The 21,201-nt window shown below is 42.0% G+C and overlaps 1 protein-coding gene across 3 annotated transcripts in view; it reads right to left on the bottom strand.

The window, feature by feature from the left end:
* Nucleotides 1-8,770: 8,770 nt before the first annotated feature.
* The window catches only part of CD96 (CD96 molecule), a 29,938-nt gene continuing 17,507 nt past the window's right edge, over nt 8,771-21,201 (bottom strand). Inside the window, exons 7-15 of one of the 3 annotated variants that reach the window (XM_061988694.1) lie at nt 20,997-21,167; nt 19,734-19,787; nt 17,850-17,894; nt 16,908-16,982; nt 14,071-14,145; nt 12,190-12,261; nt 11,381-11,467; nt 10,181-10,304; nt 8,771-9,129 (exon numbers count right to left, since the gene is read on the bottom strand). In XM_061988694.1, coding sequence (XP_061844678.1) covers nt 9,021-9,129; nt 10,181-10,304; nt 11,381-11,467; nt 12,190-12,261; nt 14,071-14,145; nt 16,908-16,982; nt 17,850-17,894; nt 19,734-19,787; nt 20,997-21,167 — 812 coding nt within the window. In that variant the 3' untranslated portion in view covers nt 8,771-9,020. Of the gene's footprint in view, nt 9,130-10,180; nt 10,305-11,380; nt 11,468-12,189; nt 12,262-14,070; nt 14,149-16,907; nt 16,983-17,849; nt 17,895-19,733; nt 19,788-20,996; nt 21,168-21,201 lie in introns of all 3 variants that reach the window. The other 2 variants (XM_061988693.1, XM_061988695.1) reach the window with 2 other exon arrangements.

A 21,201-nucleotide genomic window follows, 5' to 3' on the forward strand; every position in this document is an offset into this window, starting at 1 on the left:
GGACCGGCCAGCAGTGACAGGGTCACAGCCACACGCGGGCGCCTGGCCCACCCCCTGCCTTATGTAACAGGTGTGGCCCTACCGGGTGCCGTGTCGTCGCAGCTTCCCGGCCAACAGCCATTGGCTGGCGCCTGCTTGCCCCGCCGCCGGGGCGGCTCGGCCCCGCCCCCGCCCCGCCCCGCCGGGACAGCGGCTCTGCGGCTCAGGGGAGCCCGGTCTAGGACTGGAGAATACTCTGTTCAACTGTGGACCCCTCACTGTAAGAAGGGTATTTTGGTGCTGGAGCGTGTCCAGAGACGGGCAATGAAGCTGGTGAAGGGTCTGGGGAATAAGTCTGATGAGGAGCGGCTGAGGAAGCTGGGATTGTTTCGTCGGGAGAAGGGAAGCACTGAGACGAGACATGATCACTCTCTACAACTAACTGAAAGGGGGTTGTAGTGAGATGGTGGTCAGTCTCTTCTCCCAAGTAACAAGTGATAGGATATGAGGAAATGGACTAAAGTTGCACCAGGGGAGGTTTAGACTGGAGATCAGGAGGAACTCTTTCACGGAAAAGGTTGTTAGACACTGGAGCAGGCTGCCTAGGGAGGTGCTGAGGGATATGGTTTAGTTTAGTGATGAGCTTAGCAGTGTTAGGTTAGACATGATGATCTTAAATGTCTTTTCCAACAAAAATGATTCTATGATTCTGTAAGTGCCAGCTGAGGGCCTCAGCGTCTTCTTGCTGTAGGTGGCACTGCAGAGGGATCTTACAGCCAGCTAAAATTTAAATTCCTCTGAGACAGCTGGCTCTCCTTTCACTGTTGACGGCTCCAGCAGTGAAGGTTTGCATATAGCCATGGTTTCCTATTACTGCACTGCGTGATGCTGCACTGTTGGGGAGGTGCTCAGCTATTCCACCTTCATGCATCTGTGCAGGCACTCATGCACACGCAACTACCCTGCACACAGAGCTACCCTACACGTGCCAGGAAATGCTGAGGAGCTTGGCTTCTGATGCTCACTGCACCATAGCACCAGAGAAGCTACCCCAATATAAAGTGCCAATGCCAGAGTCTTACAATGTTGAGTGATCTGTAAGTGTATTAGGTGGAACAATTTACGCACTGTGCCTGATGAGTCAACACCACAGCAGAAGATTTAAGGATCAAGATGCAGCAGCCTCAATCCCTTCCACCTGCTCTTCCAGCAACTCCCTGTTCCTGAGGCTCACACATGCACATTCTGCCTTAACACTGCATTTAACTGTCACATAAAGCATTTTGTCCAAAACAATTTATGAATTTGCTGTGATACATGAAACAGGTCCTCTTAAAATGTATTTTTTTTTCTCTATGGCATTATTACATATGAAAGAATAATACTTTGTAAATTCTCTTCTTAACTGCTTGTTACAAATATGAACAAATGTACTATTTCCATACTGTTAACATAGGACATAGAGATGACTAGATACACAAAATTAAAGTTTACTCCATCATACCATAGTGGGAAAAAAACATATTGCTCTGAAAGGTAATTTTTCACTTTCAAATGACTAAAGGCTGAATATTAAATAGTAAGTGTATATATTTTGTGAGTCCCCTGTTTTGTCTGTAGGAAACATTTTAAAATAAGTACTTTTTATTTAAATAGTATTTATTTTAAAATGCTATTTTTCATTTGCATAAAGTTTGCACATTATTCATAGAACATTTTATTTAAAATAGAGTGAGACTGCTAATTGAACTATGTATTTCAAGTAAGTATAAACTTCATGTATTTGTAAATATATATTTTAACCAAATACAACCAGAAACCATCTCCTTCCATAAATTTGCATTTTTGTTTTCAAGGAAGAGAACAAAGGCATTTTGCTTTTAGAGTTTTGGTACTGTTTTATCTTTAAAAAAAATAGTGCAATTTCACTAACACGTTTTCAGAAAGAATTCCTGAACCAGGACTCCTCACTGTCAAGGACAAATAAAGGTTTGATATGCAATCAACTGTCCTGCAGACCTGCTCTCCCTTCCCATTAAAACCATCTAGTACACTTGGCTCTGATGTGGAAGAGAGCAGGCCACACTATGCAAAGCCATGGGCATGGGATCATAAGCATTTTCTCTTGTAATGAAATTCATATCTTAAACCAAAGGAGGATCATTATGTGAGAGCTTCAGCATTTTCCATTAGTTACACTACTGGTCCATATCGCTTCAAGTTTATCTTCTTTAAATCATCCTCTTCACTCTCTTGTGTTTCTACCACCTCAGCTTGGGATTGCCCAGCAAGCCAGTGCATCTGAACTCCTTAGCTAATAGTTGGCAGCCAGGGCTGTTTTAGTATAGGAAAGCGGTAGCTGTTTCAAGAGGGCTGACATATTCTTGAGGACTTCTTTGTGTCTTTGGGGAAGTATGTCCTTGTGACCAGTGGAACTGTAAACACCAAAGATGTAGTCTAGACCCAAAACGGATTGTCCTTGCCAGGCTTTGTGCTGCATTTCCTGTCTTTCAGATGGGATAAAAAAGGTGGAATATATAACAGCACACAGTGGAGACTGAAGGAGTGGGGTGTGCTCTAATATGGAAAAAGGAGTCTAATTGCCACTGCCTTGGGCAGTAGCCTCTACCAGAGTGTAAGTTTTAACCATCCTATGCTGTCAGATCAGCTAGAAAAGGGAAGGGCTAAAGCTGGAATATGGAGAGTCTCAAACTCACTCCCTTCACAGCTTCCCAAAAGTCTGACTTTTTGCCATCACTTTTAATAATACCGGAGCAGATGACAGCACCAGGGCACTCGAGTGCTCCCGCAGCTCAGTGACTTCCTTGTTCATTCACGGCTAGTTTCAGCATCCTACGTTGTGGCGTGCAGCATGGCTCTTGCAGTTAAGAGGGCTTTTATGCCTCAAAACTGCAAGGACATTTCAACTCTTTGGGCTGACAACAGCTCAAAAACAGAATGAGAGGAGGAGGTGCATCCATGCAGCACTGCAGGGTGAGACTTCAACTGTGAACATCAGATACTTGCCAGCAGTAACCACTAGCAGAACTTTCTTATGGTCCAAAAATCCTTCCTGTGCTTTTCCAGAAATGAAGAGCATTAAATTGCCCATTCCTTCCCCCAAAACCTCATCCTCTTTCCATCTCCACACAACTCTGCAATTTTCTTCTGTAATTGGTACCAAACCCTGCAATGATGAACATTAATTGCAATGGCCAGAGGGAACAAACGTGCATTAATAATACAATTTTATTTTCTACAGACTAAACCCACAAATTATCTTGGGTCTTGTCGCTTGAGACTGTTCAAATACTCTATTTCAAGCTTGTGTTTAAATGGCTGCAAAAATGAATACCTAAGCAGGCAGGAAAAACATAATACTGTCAATAGTTTTTTTAAATTCTATATTAAGGTCAGTAAGTTTTTGTATTTTTCCATGTTGCGGGGGCATTTGCACATGAATCAGCAGTGAGGATGGCCTGACCAAAACTTTACTATGTATTTTCCCCCACAGATTATATAGCTGTATTTATGCCTTATGTAGATTTACTGAAAGAGCTCAGCTATTCCCTCGTGCCTTGATGCAGAGTACAAGCTAACGTCATGGGCAGCCCAGATAATCCAGCAGCTCAAATCCCGTTCCCATACCCCTAACCCTCCTGTTTTCAAATACGTAGTGGAGAGATGAGCTGTACAGATCAGGCTGATGCTATTTAAGCACTGGGCATATGGTTTTCGCTGTTAGCCGATTCCAAACACACAAATGTGGTTTATTTCCATTTTAACACGTGGCTCTTGGGCTGCTATAGACAGACTAAAAAGCCAGAAAAATGAACTTTAAAAAATGCTTTACAGCAACTGGAACCAAATTGGTAACATCAAGGGCTACAGGGAGTTTAGTGTCCTTCTCCTCATCATGCTGAATGCCCTGATAACACACCTCTCATCATTCAAACAGGTTTCATTGCTACTGTTAAAAAGCTTTCAGTTAATGTTTTCAAAATTTTCCATTTCAGGCCAAAATCTACAGTGCCATGTAAATTCCAAATCCTTACGTGTAATTTATCAGCTGACAATAGATCAAATAAGTTATTGAAGCAGCTCTTGTGTCATTCACTTATTTTAAAGGTCACTTTGCTACTGATGAGAAGAAAACTGCAGGATTCACTCTCATAGAGAGCAGCTAATTGCTCAGCATTTCATGTAAGTATACTCAGACTCTTCCAAGCTGTTCATTACCATTTTTACCCTGCCTGTAATGGAATTATTTAACATTTAAAACCACCAGACAGACTCGATCACAAAGCTCAGCAGACATCGCTGCATTTAAAATGCTGCTTCCTCAAGCCCAGTAGACCAAATAGCAGTGTTCATTTCCCATTTTACATCAAGTCAGAAAAACACCATGACTGTCACAGTGCTTTTTGCATCTCCTAACTCCACTGCACATACTTAAATGTCTATCATGTAATACAGCCTTTGTAATACTGACTTCACCCCCTTTTTCTGTCCACCACTCGTTGCCTCGGTGTCAGTTCATATCAACGCATTACCTGCTTCCCTCCCTCTCGGCTCTGTTTGCTTGTTTCTTTAAGCCAAGCCCTGGCAGCTGCTAGTCTCTGTTTGACAATAGAGAGCCATTCAATACTTCATTTACACCACATGAGGGTGTTTCAAGCTGTGTAGGATGCCAGAGTTAATTTGGAAGTCCTCCTGTTTGGAAAGGAACCAAGGGGCAAAAAGATACATTTTACATTTTCTTTTTTTCCTCACTGATTAAAAATCTTGCCAGGGCAATGCCATACAGGAGACTTTTCAAAGGAAAGACATGACGTATTGTACACTAGAAAACAGATGGAAGAGGAGTTTTAAAGACATAATGCGATGTTCCCTGAATTCAAATAATCTTTTCTGGGGACTTCCCTGAGCTTTGTCTTGTCCTTAAGGAGTCATTTAAAATATAATATCATTTCATATTATTCCATTAGAATCTCCTTAGACGGGATTAAGTAATCATTATCCCCTTGCAGAGCTTTTTAGAAGCTTTCCATTAGCTTATTGCTCAAAGTTAATTGCAGAATCGGGAAGAATTACCTACTAACGTAAACAATATAAATAAAACAAAATTTCACCTTCATATACTGTTTCTTCTGGAGTTTAAGTGTACACATTTCTTTCTAATGGTTACCTGCTCTGATAAGTGCTGGCTTTAAATCTAGCAAAGACTATGTAAAGTAACTGATACCCTGTTCCGGTTAGCAGGTATAATTTCTGTACACAGCTTTTAAAAACAAACACATACATTAAAATGAAGCTGGAGCACTTCACAAAGCTTTCAATCCAGCTGCGATGAGGAAAACATTTCCCTAAAAGAGAAAACTATATGAGCATGTATTAAGATAGACTATTTCCCCAGGAAATCCCACACAGCAAAGCCTATTATCAGCAACTGTTAACTGATGAGTCTGGCTCTGAGATCACCAGACACTCTGTGCTCTCCCACAGCCTGCTCCCAGGCACTGCCATGCTATCGCCTGCATTATGGTGATTGGAGCACACTATAGTGGTGCTTCTTAAATAAACAAGCCAAGCTTCATCAATTTACAGGACCAAAAGGTGCCTTGTAAGAAAATTCACTGCAATATTGTTTAAAAAAAAAAAAAAGATGCAGATTTCAGAGTGAGGCATAAGGTACTTCAGCAGAATTAAGGCTCGGTGGGATGGATGTCACACTGGCCAGGACCAGGGCATCCTCTGAGTTCATAGCTGACCTTTGTTCTCAGAGAGGTGGAAACCAGACAGAGGCTAAGGATGCCCACCTGCCTCACACACTACGGAGGCTGGAGGCTGGCAGACTTTCTGCTGTGCCCCATTGACGAGGCCCAGCACTATGTGGACTCAGCTGGCAGAAACAGAGATTGTGGAGTGCTGGGAAAAGTCACTCACTCCACTGAAGTCCCCAAGCCCAGACATTGACTACATAAGGCATGTTAGTAACTTAAAACAAATACTGCAAATAAATTTCTTGCTTTTATCCTTTTCCTCACCCCGTGCAACTTTTAGTGTCTCCCCAGAAGCAGATCAAAACCACTTGTATGCAAAAACACCTTGCTGCTTAGCTTTCAAGGATGTATGTTGCCTTTACAGCTGAGTAATGCACATATTAAAGGCCATGTAGAGCAGACACAGCTAATTTCACAGTACTAACATTTGTGTTATATATGACCTAAGATTCTGACTCAGGTGTTCTTAATGGGTTTTATTGTGTCATGGATTTGCATTTAGCAATGTAACACTCTTTGAAAAAAATCTTTTCTATACTCACATAGCAAGCTTTGAATGCTTTGGCCTTATGGAAAAGCTTTTATCTGACATTCCTGTAGCCATTTTCAGGCATCCGGTAACTTGATGTGGGCTAGGTTATTCCAGGGTTGACAGAACTCAAGTCCAAGCTGAATGACTTAAGCCTGCATACTGTACAGCTGATGCCTGAAATAATGGCTTGAGAGGTTGTTTTCTTCTCATTAAATTAAATCAGGGCCCAGTTTTGAACCTAATCACAATTCTTTAGTAAATATATGTTCTACGCTTATCCTGGTGAGGAGCAGATGAAGTCAAACAGAAATGTAAACTGTCCCTTCACTCAATTTAGCTGCCGAAAATTGGAAAGAGGGGGGCTGGCAGGTGGGGATTTTCTCTCTCTCCTTCTCCGCCCAGACCCCACATTGATGGCTATCCCTTTCCCTGCATCGTCTCTGGGGCTGGAAAGGGAGGGAGAGCGGACATCCTCCTCGTCCCCGGGACACCCCGTTCGCGCTCCCCCTTCCCCCGCGCTGCCCCCGGAGCGGGCCGGGCCGGGCCGGGCCTCTCTCGCCTCCGGCTGCAGCGTTGCGGCGCCACCTGCTGGTCGGCGGCGGGAGCGCGGCGGGGCGCGCCCGTCCTTCCACGGCTCAGGGCGGTGGGGAAGCAGCCTCCTTGAGGAGGGTGCAGGTGCTTCTCAGCTAGGCGGGAGGCGGGTCGAAAGCTTTACATGGCTGTCTTAGATGTGTAGTATCCTTCCAGGGCTGGATGGGCCGGGGAGCAAGACAAAACTTCTGGGAGCTCCTAGGTAGCGGTGTGAATCATGCCAAAGCCTGAGCGCTTCACAGAACCTCTGTATCAGAGGAAGCACCTATGGCCTGAAGCAGCGGGGGATTAAAATATCCAAGGTGATAAACTAACTGTCTTCCATGAGTATGCTACGGGCACTCATCCTCATCTAATAACAAGGAAGAAAGTCCTTGCTCTCCACTCTGCTTGGAATATGGCTGTCCAGTTTTTCTGTCTGTTTTTTCTCTGACTTATTTTTTTTAAAGAACAAAAAAGCTGCCTTCTTTTGCAGTGACTGATAGTATGACAAAAGTTAAACTACTTTGCTTCTACAAACTCATACAGAAAAGAAACTCTGAAATTAAAATTGAGCCTTCCATGCATGCAAAGTCTGTATAGTTTTGGGGGAAGGAAAGTGTTTTCTGTTCAGCATAGATAGTCCTTTAATAATGCATTTAGAACTTATTCTGTAAGGCAACAAATACAACAAAACACTTCTTAAAAGTCTATCAGATCATTCTTTTCAGTAAGTCATTCATTCATCTAATGTCCTAGGAAGTACAGTGCTCTGAACCCTGATAATCATTGACTAGTATTTAGCAGTAAATGAAGCAAATCCCATTCCTAAATCAGAATACCAATTTTAAGGTTGACATGATTGAATTTTAGTTGATTGCATTAATTACAGAAATATCATTATGGTAGCAACACCCTTTCAAACAAGCTTGGAGGGACAGTTTCTTGGCTGGCTGAAGGTAACGTAAGACCACATTGCTGCCAAAAACAGCGCTCCTGCTGCAGCTCTTGTGCCTTGTATTAGTGATCAGGCAGCTGCTGACCTGACTGAGAACTCTGCAGTGGGCTGAGCTGGTCCTGCCCTCAGCAGAGTCATTTACTCATTAGTGTCAATGCAAAGCCATAGGCATCTCTGGCAGGAAAGGAGTAAGATTGGATCATCCCTTCAATGGGCTTAAGACACCTGGGAAACTACCCCTAAGGTCTTGAAAAATCTGAAGATAGCAAATGACAGAGACCTGTTAAGAGTAAAGGAAAATAAAATTATTCTATTCCTTTTTTTCCTCGTGTGCCATAAATAGAATATGAAAAAAGCATACTCAAGAGTAATTGTTGCTTCAAAGGCACAGCTCTTCCAAAAGGACTGAGATTTTTTGTTCTCTTTTAAGGTCTTTATTAGCTTCAGTCCTTAAATCCCTTGTCCAAGAGACTTAACGGCAGCTTGAAGAGACAAGGTGGCTTGTACATGAGCCCAAAGCTGAGTCTTGTGACTTTGCTAACGGCAACTGAGTTTTCTTCATGAACACTTCCACTAGGCCTGCACTGTGCCCTTTCACCTCACCAGCCCCTCGCCGCGATCCTGTGCTGCAACCCTGTGGCAACAGATGCAGACTATTTTCTTTCCATGTAAGGTGCTGATTATTTTCTGTTTGGTTTCACAGTGACAGGAAATTATATATTAAGTCATAATAGTCAATATTTATATAGTTGAAAATAATGATTGAAAAAATGGCTCATGTAGATGTCAAAAAGCTTGTGATAAGCTGTTCCCGGTGTAATCATGTCCACACAACAGCTGTTGTCTCTATACACTTAGTAAAACAAAGCGCTTCAACATTCTTCAGGCAAGCTGGCGGAGAGGTTTCTTAATCTTGCTCCCATTAACAAGACAGCAAATTCCCAGTTGATCACCCAATTCAAATTAAGTACATGTACTCTCATGGTGACACAACGGTGTTAACATAATGCCATACACAGGGAGTGTCAGGATGAAGTAAGTGTCCTCAGCAGTGCTCAGCTTCCAACATTAATGTCATTTAGGCTCTCTGAATTTTAAGACATGTCATTAACACCGAACTCCTGTAAACACTGTTTTAAAGACAAAGCCTTTTAACTGTGCCAGTCTTCTGCACACTGCACAAGGGGTTTAGGTAATATTACAGGTTTTCCAGTTCGTGGCAGAATGGGGGAGTCCCATCAGACTCACACATGGAGGTGTACTTTATTGGAGGTGGCGGTGGCTTGAAAGATGGAGGTCTGTTCATACTGAAAAAGAAGAGAAAAAACACTCTGTCACACAAAAGCCATATAAAAGACTGTTGTAAAACATTCACAGGAGGAGGTAGATGGATGCTAAGTCATTATGAGAACACCTGACATTTGTTTTTACATATTGAGGCTCCCCTATAGCCCTAGTGTGCCTCCTGGCATTCCTTTGGCTTTCCCAGATCTCCACCTCACAGTTTTACTTTATTCCTGATTTAGAAGAACAGATCACAGTTCTGGTGAACTGTTCAAAACCCTTGCAGAAATATTTTACTCACATCATCCTCTGAAGGTATATTTAAAGCCTCATAGCTTTTTGGGTTTTTGTCAATCCATAGGCCAAAATATGGAAAGGTCCCATGTCAAATCAATGACAAAAAAAACAGTCCCATTTTTACCTTTGATATACATGATTTGCATTCATATTTCAATAGGGTTTTCTAGAACTGGAATGATTAATTATCACTATAATTTTTCAAACATTTTAGTAACGTTAGTAAGATTAAAAGTAATTGGCTCTTAAATACTGCTTTTGTCAGTAAATCTTTGAGTGCTTTAGTAGGGAATTAAACTTTGGTAATAATTACAAACTCAATGCTTCTTTGACTGGGATTAAGTTTCAGGTAGCCTACTTTTATATATATTATTCACAACTCAAATAGAGTTGCCCTAGAAGTACAATTTCATTAAAACATGTCCTCAAGTAACCATGCAAAGCAAAAGAGCAAAAGCAGCTGTTATGGAGGCTAATAGACGTGGGAGACTCTGGGGAAAAAAATTGACTTGTATTCTTCCCTCACACCCTGAAGCTTCACCACAGCCCTTTTTTTAGTTTATTTTACTGTTAAGCCAAAGAACAGATGAAAAGGACAGAGAATACATTTCATACTGTTATATGAAAAAAGTGGCATTGGTAATCCATATATTTCAAGGCCTTGCGCACTATGAGTAGTCTCAAATTAAAATGTGTAAATCCATACAGCTGGGCTAGAGTTTGTGCTGTCCTCTGTTGTCCCTTCCCGCCCCTGCCATTCCCCTCCCTAGTACTTACATCTCTTTCTGGTACTGACACCATTTCCTGATGCCTAAAGCTGTTAGAAAACTGCAGAAGAGGAGCAGGACTGCTACTACTGTTGGCCAGGGGAAGTGGCTGTCTTTTGTGTTTCTCACGCCACCTGGAAGGGACATATAAGAGAGAGCTCAGCAAATGTCCACAAAGAGGAAGGAAATCTGGGTTTACTCCTTGTGGCTGCCTGCTCCCCCGCAGGCGCAGTACTGATGACAACACAGACCCAGATCAACCCTGGCCTACCAGATTCTCTGGCTGAGGATCTCAAACTCTGGGCATTACAGTTCTGATTTATGGACTTAGCCCACTTTTATTCTGATTGAGTTTATGGGCTGATTTTAACCACCTGTCAGTTCACATGACAAGATTATTCAGGCAGAGCCTGGAAGCATCTCATCCAAAATCCGTTGATTTTCTCTCTTCACCTTCTCTGAGAAGAGAAAGCATGTTGTGGTACAGCTGGGAACAGCTGCCCACTCCAGTCCCCTTCCCCTTCCCACCAGTTTATTTTTTCATGCCGCTGACACCAAACCCTGATAAAACATTTGGCCAAGGGCACAGCCGTCTTTTGAGGTGGATTCATCGGTGGTATGGCATCCCTGCCTTGCCCTGGCTGCTTCTCCCCACTGCGGTGCTGTGGTCTCCACGCAGCTCCCTTCTGCAATCACCCTTGGGGATGCTGCCAGATGAAAGAGGTGCCCTCAAAGTCCTGGCTGCTGGGAGGAAGGAGAGGAGGAGCATGGAGCTATGGAGGGTACAGAAGTGGTCTCTGACAGAAAGGGCTGGAGCACAAGAGTCACTGTCTCAGTGTCACCTCCCATTGTGCTGCCATCACGATCCCTCGCAAGATTGGTCATACTACTACATCATCCAGCCTGGATTTTAGCCAAAATGGCATCAAATCCACGATGATGCATGACCTGTGAGTGGCCCCTGTGCCAAATTTTGCTGCTGGAAGAAAACTTGCACCTGCAAATTGCTTGTGGATGGAGGGAGAAGGCAGGAATGCCAAAAGCCTGTGACAACCCATAGTGTGAGGACACAGCAGCTCTTTTCATCTCTTTTCCCTTTTTTGAATTCCTCTGGTAAAATGTACACGATGCTCCAGGTTTCTTGCTTCTGTTTTTCTTGCTTACTGCAACACCATGCTGAAAGAAGAGGATTTGTAGGATAATATCTCACCAGTACTATTGAGCAGACTGCCGGTAGTAAAGTCTTTCCCTCTGGTAGCTGAAATTGGCTGATCTGTGATGCTGAAGGACAAGTTACCTAAAAAGATATGTGCACAGAACAGTTTTCTTTTTTTTTTTTTTTTTTAATGGGGTTGTGTTTTGAAGCCACCATTATGCACCCTGCTGAAGACTGGCAATCAAATTCCAGATTCATGTGTGAAAATTCACTTGGTGAGATTCCTACATACTTGGCCTACAACCTGATCTTAGACAAAAAAAGGGTGTTCTTAATCAATTTAAACAATATTAGAGGAAAGAGAGAAAGAAAAGAAAAGAAAAGAAAAGAAAAGAAAAGAAAAGAAAAGAAAAGAAAAGAAAAGAAAAGAAAAGAAAAGAAAAGAAAAGAAAAGAAAAGAAAAGAAAAGAAAAGAAAAGAGAAAAGACTTATTAAGATGTTTCAGCAAGCCAGCATTAGGCTGCACAGCAGTCTGGGAGAATGATAAGCTTTTTACCTCTTTGATGGTAATGAAAAGCTAAAGATATTAAGTGGCTTAGCAGCAATATAAAGAAAGAGTCTGCCTTTGCTGTGACTTGGTGAAACCTCAGCCTCCTCTGTCAAGTACTGTGTCTAAACCACAAAAATCATCTTTCATCTGTTTGTAGACTAGGATATTTTGCCTTTCTTAATACAGCTAAGCTGCCTATGTTTAAGATATGTACTGCCTTAGGATACATTCCCATTTTTTCTAGCCATCTCCATATCCATGTCTTCCGAAATAACAGCTAAAATATGCAACTAGACAATGGCACAGCACTTACGATGCACCAGGGTTGTATTCTCAGAGGAGCGTGTGGCATTCCTGAGTCTTTGTGGGGATTCGGTGGTGGAATCTGTACAAAAAGAAATAATATCCTTCCATTATCTTAAAAGCCTGTACGTGACTGCTTCATTAAGCTTAACTGTGGCTATTTCATACCCTTTGCTTTTCTCTGATGCAAAGAACAAATGAAATAACAGAGATACCTGAAAGTCTCTAGTATAATTGCTGATCTACAAATCCAATGAAAAAAAATCCACCGTTTAAGTAATGTAAATGAGTCACCAGACAGAGACAGGAAAATCTCTTTCTTATGAGATGCTGCTTCTGACTGAGATGAAGCTCTCAAGTACACACACACACACACACACACACGAGTATAGGTATGTGTTAAAACAGCCCTACCAAAACCAGTCAAATTCACTGACAGTTTTGGACATTAATTCAATTGAGTTCTTCTGTTGTCGTTGTTTATTAGGTGTTTAATTTTATGGGGCTAAGCATGGTAGGTCTGGTATTTTAAAAAGTTACATATAAAAAAAAGGAGATGCACTTAGAGATGCCATAGCGCTGTGCTCTACACAGCATGCTCATGAGCACTACTTACTGTTATTTACATAATGGCTTGTGTGAGAGCCTCCAAGGATGGAACTGATAATGGTAATCCCACTGTAAGGGCCTGGTGGCCCTGGGTGGGCAGAGTGACACAGGTTGGTGTGCCTCTGCAGGCGTACCAGTGCCGGTGCGCTCTGAAATTGCCCTCAATTACAGCTGCCGGGCTGAGGACCCTTGAAGGCCATGCTCAGCTGGTGGTCAGGTGAGCAGGGCTGTAGGGAAGCTGATGAGTGATACAACACGCTGTACCTCCTGCAAATAGTAGTGTAATTCAGTACGCTTTTAGCAAAAATTGCAAGCAGCAAGCTGTGTGAGAGCAGGATTGTGAAGCGTTAGAAATTGTCACAAGGTTTTGGTCTAAACGTGTGGTTGCGGGTTATATGTGGGTAAATAAGCACTGGAGTGCTGCCAAAAATATATTCAGAAAATGGAAAGTGGTTGTTACGTTTGTGCTTCAGCCAAAAGATGACTGCCATACAAATGCAAAAGCGTGTTGACAGATCCTGACTGTTCCGAAAGCACAAAGACAAACCAAGACATTAAAAAGGAGAGTCACTTCTAGCTTCCTGCTGCTGAGCAGAGATTTTTCTAAAGGGAAAGATTTGTGAAAAATGTCAACCCCTAGATTTTTTTAATTGATTTATTAATCTTTAATGAGGCTGCTTTTCAATGTGCTATTAGCCAGCATTTATTGCCCCACATTATCTCATTATTTCATTGCTGCTCTGTGATTTTATTTAGCTACTCCAGTAATTTATTTCGTCTATAAACTACCCTTGGTACTCACTACATTTGCCTAGCAACTCTCTCAATTTTAATATTATTAAATTAAATAGGTCAAACATGCAAATCCTTGATGGCTTGGAAGGCTCAAGCCTTTGGCTTCTAACTCAGTGCAGCTCAACAGGGGAGGTGCTTCTATGACGTATGGAGAAGCTGGTACAGATCATGTCACCCGGCTTTTGGCCTTTGCTCGGACACAACTTTTCCATGTTTAGTAATACTTTTATATGGCGATGTGATTACTATCAATTAGCAGATGAAAATAAGCACCACAGAGCTAATGTTCTTGGCAAAGGCATTGCAAACTGAGGCCCACATAGAGCTGAGTTGCCACTGCTGTACTTTTTTGTAAGATACTGAAGATTGCTGTAGATTTGCAACTCAACACTCACTTAGTTGGTGCCACATTTGCAGCACACATAATTGGCTTCATAACTCTCCTGATACAGTCCTACAAAGCAAAGATGATGTATCATCGACTCACATGCTGTTGTCAAATTCTCATTAAATGGTGCTGCACTGGTAGAGCTTTTAGTCTCGGTGGTAGAAATCAGGGCTTCTGCTGAAAAACACACGAGTTTGTAAGAATTGCTGTTGAGGACCATATAACTGGTTTTTCATTTTTCCTGCTTTCTTTCCTGTTTCCTGACTAACGAGCTCAACTAGTTGTAACCTACTACTTGAGATGCTGGCTTCCTTCAGGCAAGAACCACACAGCTCCGTGTATGGTTTGAAAGTCTGTTGCAATCTAGAAGCTCAAGAGCAGTTTAGTGAGATGGGTGAATAAACTTTGAGGAAACAGGGGGCATTTAAGCATGCATTTTTGAATCTCAGCTGAGTTTCAGCTGAAACTCAGTAGTTCTCAGTGCACTGGCTTGTTTCTACCTGAAGCCATGAACAGTGGAGTGATGAACAAACATATGTAAATCAGAAGTTAGACAGGGTTTGGCCAGCTCTAAATGAGACAAAACTGTTTTCCCAACTAGGAAAGAGAAGTTTGGAAGAAGTTAGTGTATAGGAGTCACACCTGCAATGCGGGGTGCCTAATGCCAACTTATTTAACATTTTCCTTTAAGCTTTTTTTTTTGAAGTGGTATGTATTCTGGAGCTCAACTAGCTATTTATCCAATATCACAGACAGATGGCGGTTAGCAAATAGACCTCCGTTTTACCGAGAGGACTATTTCACATTTACTAAAAAGAGTCCATCTTTCCTAACACCTGTCTCATTTTTTGAAAAGTATCATTATGCCATCTGAACAAACCCGAGAAGAAGAAATGTAGCTGTAACCTAGCACTCAAAGACTGAGCATCTCTGGGCTCAGAGAGGAAGTTATCGTGGAAGCTAAGCAAAGATCAGACTGCAGTTTTTCACTTGGTTTTGTCTTCCCTCCTCCTTCTCATGTTAATATCTGTGCACTCCCCCTATCTATTCACAGCTTTCTCTTGGAATTTCATTAAAAACTTGCAAAATAACAAACCAAACTCCTCTTTACAATGGGAAAATTTGGTTTGAACCAAACCCCTTTTTACAATGGCAGGCTTGGACTTGGTATCCTGACTCAGCTGAAGCCTAAAGGGTCTGCTAAAGAATCTGATGGTGGCACCAGTGTGGGAACCAGCAGCGTGCCAGAGCACTGACCAATGGTTGTGACACCACAATTGTCACATGTCAGGGGCATTGGTTAAAAGGCAGTTGTTTCCTGGGCTATTTATGAAAGAGAAATAGCTCAGCTGTGGCTTACACTATGATTTTGACCTCATACCTTCTCAACCAGTGAAGATGTGTAATCCAGCAAGGACAATGCTCTCTGTTCACTTTGTATATTTATAGCCTTTGTAATGAAATTATTTGTTGAGACAGAAGGGCTTTCAGTTCACTTGGATGAGTGCTTTGCTCCCCACTGTCTGCCAGACCGGGCAGGTGTCTCTACTTTGGGGATGAGGAATGTAGCATGAGAAGCAGCACTTTAATTTCAGTGCTGCTGTGATCTGTGTGTCTCTCCTAACATATCTCAATCTAGTGTCTTCATTCCCCAGGGCTTTACACTGGGTGATTCAGCTCCCAAACAGCACTCTGCTGTATCAGGATGAAGCCTTGTGTTCAATATCTTCCTCCAGCTTTACACCACACACTGCCCATCTCATTACTTGCTTATCTCTGGGCAAATACTGCTATAGGCTAGCGTAACTTACTTTAAGTGAAGGTCAAAGGATAGGAAAAGCTTAAGAAGGATGTTCAATGTCCCAGAGGCTTATGCAAGTTTGTCTGTTGCAAGCAATTATTTTTAATTTTCTTTCTTTGGAGAACAAAGCTGCTGCAAGTACAAAGGGCCAAATCCACTCTTGTCAGCTGCTGCCTCAGTGGTGGATCATTTCTGAGCCAAAGCTCTGGTGTTGCTATGGAGGGGAAGATAGTCTTGGACAATGACTTGCTTTGTTGACCCTTCCTTGTGATGCCTGTGCTGCTGTTTCACACATGCTCTTTTGTCTCTGAAATGGGAGAGTGTGCCATGCCTGTGTGTGTCCAGGCTGTCTGGCAATAAGCATCCACATTGCTTCTGTTGAGAGCAGCCCCCATGCTCTTTTAACTGTTGCTTGAAACCATCCAGTCCTACAAGCATCAGTAGCTGGGCTTCAAAATGGAAAGAGACTTTAAAAAAATTGTTCACAGACAGGCCATGCTGTGAGAAAATGTGCTCTACTGAGACTGGTGCTCATCAGCCCTTTATTTTGGGATCAGGAGGCAAGAAGTTCACAGCTTTGCCTGCTCTCTATTCAGGTGACTGCTGCACTGTTGGGTGGGTGTCAGTTGCTGGTGCATGTACCTCTCCTTGGGCAAGGGAGGTTAAACCTTTCCAAGTGAGTTACCCTTCCCTCCACTGCCCTCAGTGTCACCAGCCTAGTGAAAAAAATTGCTGAGTTCAGTCATCTGCTGTAAATACTTAGTTGGTGTTTTGTATTTGTACTCCCGTGCTCCCATCTTTTGCACTTTTTCTAGCTGTAATGCCATTCTATTTTTGTATAATATTTAATTAAAGAAATACAAAGAATAAGTATTGTAAAAGTATATACCTGATGTCTGCTCACTTGCTGGAATTAATGCATATACCCCAAATGGGTCACGATAAAGTCAAGACAGTATTTCCCCATATACTTATTTTTGAACTGGAGACTTTCTAGTGTATAATACTCTAGGAGAAAGACTTCGGTGAATGTTAAATTGTTTGCTACGGAAAATGCAATACACTTCTTGTGTACATGTATCTTTCACCTGCATTCTTGAAGCAATAGGGAAAACATTTTGTTTGAATTTATTACCTTGTGTCCTGGAAGCAGGAGCCAAACTTGCTTGACTTGTGAAATTCAGAGAGGCCAAAGATGATGACTGGTGCTCTAAAGACAAACAGATTACACAGTATCACATTTAGTCGTTAAGGTCTTTTAAAAGTAACATGAATAAATCATAAAACAACCTGAATCAAAGAGCATGTGGTAGGCATTGGGTAAATGCAGACTCTGCAGCCAAACCCTGCTTTCAAAGTTAAATGCTCAAAATGCATCCCACAGATTCAAGGGGCACTCAGAGATGGCCGACGTTATTAATGCTGACCCTTTCACGGGGGCTAGCTGTGTATAAAACTTATGGTTCTGTACACAGGGTTCAATTTAACTGCTATGGGGTGGATTATGCATTACCTAGACAGGGCCTTCCCAGAATCAGTCCTGACAACATGTGGCAGTCTTGTAAGCTCAGGAGATCACCTGCTCTTGTGGGTTTTCCTCTTAATTGCTGAAAATAGTTTTATAGTTATCCACATGCATGCTCTGGGAAAACAGTGTTATTTATCTTATTAATGAATGGGAATGATGCGTTGCTGTTCTGTTGAGGAAAACTGATGGATTTAACTTTTCTATCACATGTGCCTCTGTTGCAACAGGACAAATTTATTCATAGTTGTATAGGGGTTTTTTATTCCATTTTATAAAAGGGCATAAGAATAATATGTGATATTCAGCATGACATTTTACATGCTGTCCTGACACGATGGTTTTAGCAGGACTTCTGTCAGATTTCCTCTTGGGTAACTTTGTGGCCCATAAATTCCCATCCAGCAGTACATAGGTACCATCAGTACCAGAGCACACTGTCCTTTTCCTGGCATACCTCGGGCTCTTTGTACATGAAATTTAACAAATGGTCAAGCAGAGATCCCATGTACGTTGGCTGAGTCATAAAGATGATGTTTTTTTTCCTCTTACCTGAAGTAGTCACGACAGCTGATGGAAGTGCTGAATTTTCAAGGTCTACAACAAACCAAAGCAAACACTTTTAATTCGAGAAAGGTATTTATTCTGCTTTAGAAAAGTGGGTGATTCAAAGGTTTGAGAGTGAGAGAGTGCATCACACTCAATTTACAAATAATCTTTCAATGCATAGCTCAGCCAAGAGGTCCAGAGAGAAACATGAAGCACCTGAGCTGACTGTGCTGTGAAATCTCTAGAGAAATAAAGGTTTGGAGGAAAAACATTTTGGAGCCCCTGGCACCTGAACTCAAAAAGCAGGAGTTATATGTTTTTTGTCCCAAATAAACAGGTGCACCTTATTCAGATGCATGTTGAAATAACCTATATGTCCTGCTGGTGGCACTTGCATAGCTCCATCCATGAGGCAATTCAGAGACTGCAGCTCTGACAGAAAATTTCAGAGACATTTTTCACTGAACAGTGCTCACTGAGCCCTCAAAGAGGAGAAGGAACTATTCCTTGAACTAAAAGACTATTTACCAGCTAGCCAAGCACAGCAGAAGCACCATCCTGCCCAAGCAACACTTCCATCCTGAGTGAGAGATGTCTCCCTCTTTTCATTGCTTGCTTTTTTTTTTTTTTTCTGGCCCAAGAGGTGAGGCTAAGTACCTCTTGAGTAGGACAGGAGGAAGGATTAAATCTCCCCAAAGAGTTCCACAAAGGAGATGGTCTACGAAAGCTCACATGCCCCATTAGAAAAATATATCTGGGAAGGCAGCCAGAAGGTACCTCTGTTTGATCAGGCACATTGGGAGGGCATTGGGTGGGGAGTGACCCTCTTCAGGTAGGATCTCAGCATTAAGTAGGTAACCGTCCAGTTGCCTTCCTTTGCAAGCATTTGTATCATGCTTGACTGTTTTGAGTGTTGCAGTTCCATCTGCTTTTCATCTTAACTTTCCCTGTGCTAACAGGGATTTTTTAGTAGCTAGCTGACATAAAAGATGCAGCAGGTCTAAAGTCCAGTGTACTGGGGCACCTCGAGGTATACCCAGCTCCCAGTACAACTCCTGTAGAGCATACAAGGCGAAGCAGAGTGCTGATCTAACACAAGTTGCAAGAGCTTCTTTGAGAGATCTACGCTGCAGAGGCCAGTGGAGGAGAAAGTCTCTCTCTCGAGGATACTCAGTACCTGGGATAGCTTTCTGGTGAAATCCTCAGGGCCTCACACAACCTGCACTTGCAGAAGTAAGCTTACATAGAAAAACATGCTGCTTTCCATGCCTTTTTTCTGTGGTGTTTCTATGACTCACTTATGTAACTCAGCACTGAGATGCATTTGCCTCTCATGCAGAGCAGAGCAAGCTGTTCCAGGAGAGGCATCTGCAAAGGGCTTCAGCTGAATTGGGGAGGGAACAATTTATCTGTCTGAAATAAGCTGATAGTAAACCAAACTTGCAGGGACAGAGCGCAGATTTACCAAATTTACACAAATTAGGGAACATCCCATCAGTTCTTTAATTAGGCAGAAGTGTTGAGGATCTTGGCTGTGCACTTAAGCAGAAGGTAGAACCATTAGTAGGGCTGTTATTTTTAATTATCAGTGCAGTGCTGAAAGAGCTATATTCAAATGTCAGCTGAAGCATCAGAAATAACATTAAGTGCCCCTCAAGGCTGGTGTTTAATTATGCTTGGGCTTAGTTATGATAGAATACTTCAAAAAAATACTGTTTAGTTTATTTTCCCTGAAGTCTTCTCTGCAGAAAGAGTTCTAGATGGTCTCTACCATCCAAAAACAAGCTTGCAAAACCATTTCTCCAACAGCTTTAGGAATTGACAGATACACCTCTACAGACAGAGTGATAGATACACCAAGTTATTCCGTTCTCTAATTTATCCTACCTTCTGAAGCCATGGTGGTAAAAGCTTTGAATGAAGTTTCATTAGACTTATTGGCTGTGAAGAAAAAAAGATAAATAGATGAAAGCAATTCTTAAAAGTAGTTAGGCTTTTGTTATAAAGGCTGAAAATTTAGTTTTAGGTTTGTGTCATACTGTGCATTAGTGTGGCACCTTCATAAAACACAGCTGAGAATTAATTAAATTCTTTCTTTTCTGTCACATCTAAATACAGGAACATTTTCATACAGAGTGGATCTATCTTACTGTTAGCATAGCCTGCAGGCAAGAATGTAGACTACTTTAACTGACATCTCTCCAATTTGAATATATTTCCACAAAACTGAAAATTGGGTGAAATGAGTCATTTTGGAGAAAAATGATCATTTATCTCCCATCTCTCCTAAGTTATATTTCCAGAAGAGTAAGCACTGTCTTTTGATGTAGTCCTTCTTTGTGGAAAAACATACCAATAAATGTATCCACAGCCAGCAGCGAGCACAACTGAGCTGCAAGTAGTCACCATGGCTCATGACATACCTGTAGAGGCTACTAAGGGGCCAGCAGTTACTTGTACAGTAAGGAGCATACATAGCAAAAATAAGGTGTAGCTATACATCTGTACCTAAAGAGGAGGCATGCACAAAAGGGTGCTAAAGAACATCAGTCTGTCCTTCTCCTCGGCCCCTCTGCACCCTTAGAAATGCCATAAAACTCCACGCCACTGTGTCTCCTGGTTTCATCAACAATAACGGTGTTTCTCCACACTTCCCTAATCATGTAGATAATTCTTACAGTACAGGTTATAAGGTAGTTTCTCTGTTGACCAAAATGGTTCAACTGTTTTAGGGGCCTTTTGCTGAAGATGTATAACATAGCCCTGACTCTGAGAGTCTGATTTTCCTGGGTTCTGCATTGTACAGATGCAGGCTTTCTGCTAGGAGTGCTCAGTGAGAAACATATGATTATAATAGCTCACTGGTGCCATGTGGCTAAGCTAGTGTATTTTTGGGTATGGGGAGTGCATCAAGATGCTGATTAAACAAACGTTTTATGTTTGTGCAGGAGCTCCTTAGCTCATTTAGAAGCTTGAGCAAAGACTTGAGCTAAAAAAACATGTCAGAAAGTTCAAAGTGTGTGATGAATTTGTACAATAAATCTTCCATACTGTTGGCTTTTCTTCAGTGCTTTAAATAACAGGGACTACAGGTGTTCGTTGTTCTTAACACTTTACATTTCACATGTGTCCTATCTATGAAAAACCTACCAAAGGAAACAAATATTTCTTCTGATGAAATGACGAAACTCCTGAGGGAGGAAAACAAACACGCACACGAGAAGGTCTTATGTATCTGCTGGGTCCCTTGCAATGTCAGTGTTGATATCAGCTGATAGAAACCTTCACTGTCTTGCAAGTCTTCTTGTTCAACAGAAATTTCTTGAGGAAAGGAAAAAAAAAAAAGAAAAGCTGC

This window comes from Colius striatus, chromosome 1 (assembly GCF_028858725.1).
Source record: "Colius striatus isolate bColStr4 chromosome 1, bColStr4.1.hap1, whole genome shotgun sequence".
Taxonomy (NCBI): Eukaryota; Metazoa; Chordata; class Aves; order Coliiformes; family Coliidae; genus Colius; species Colius striatus.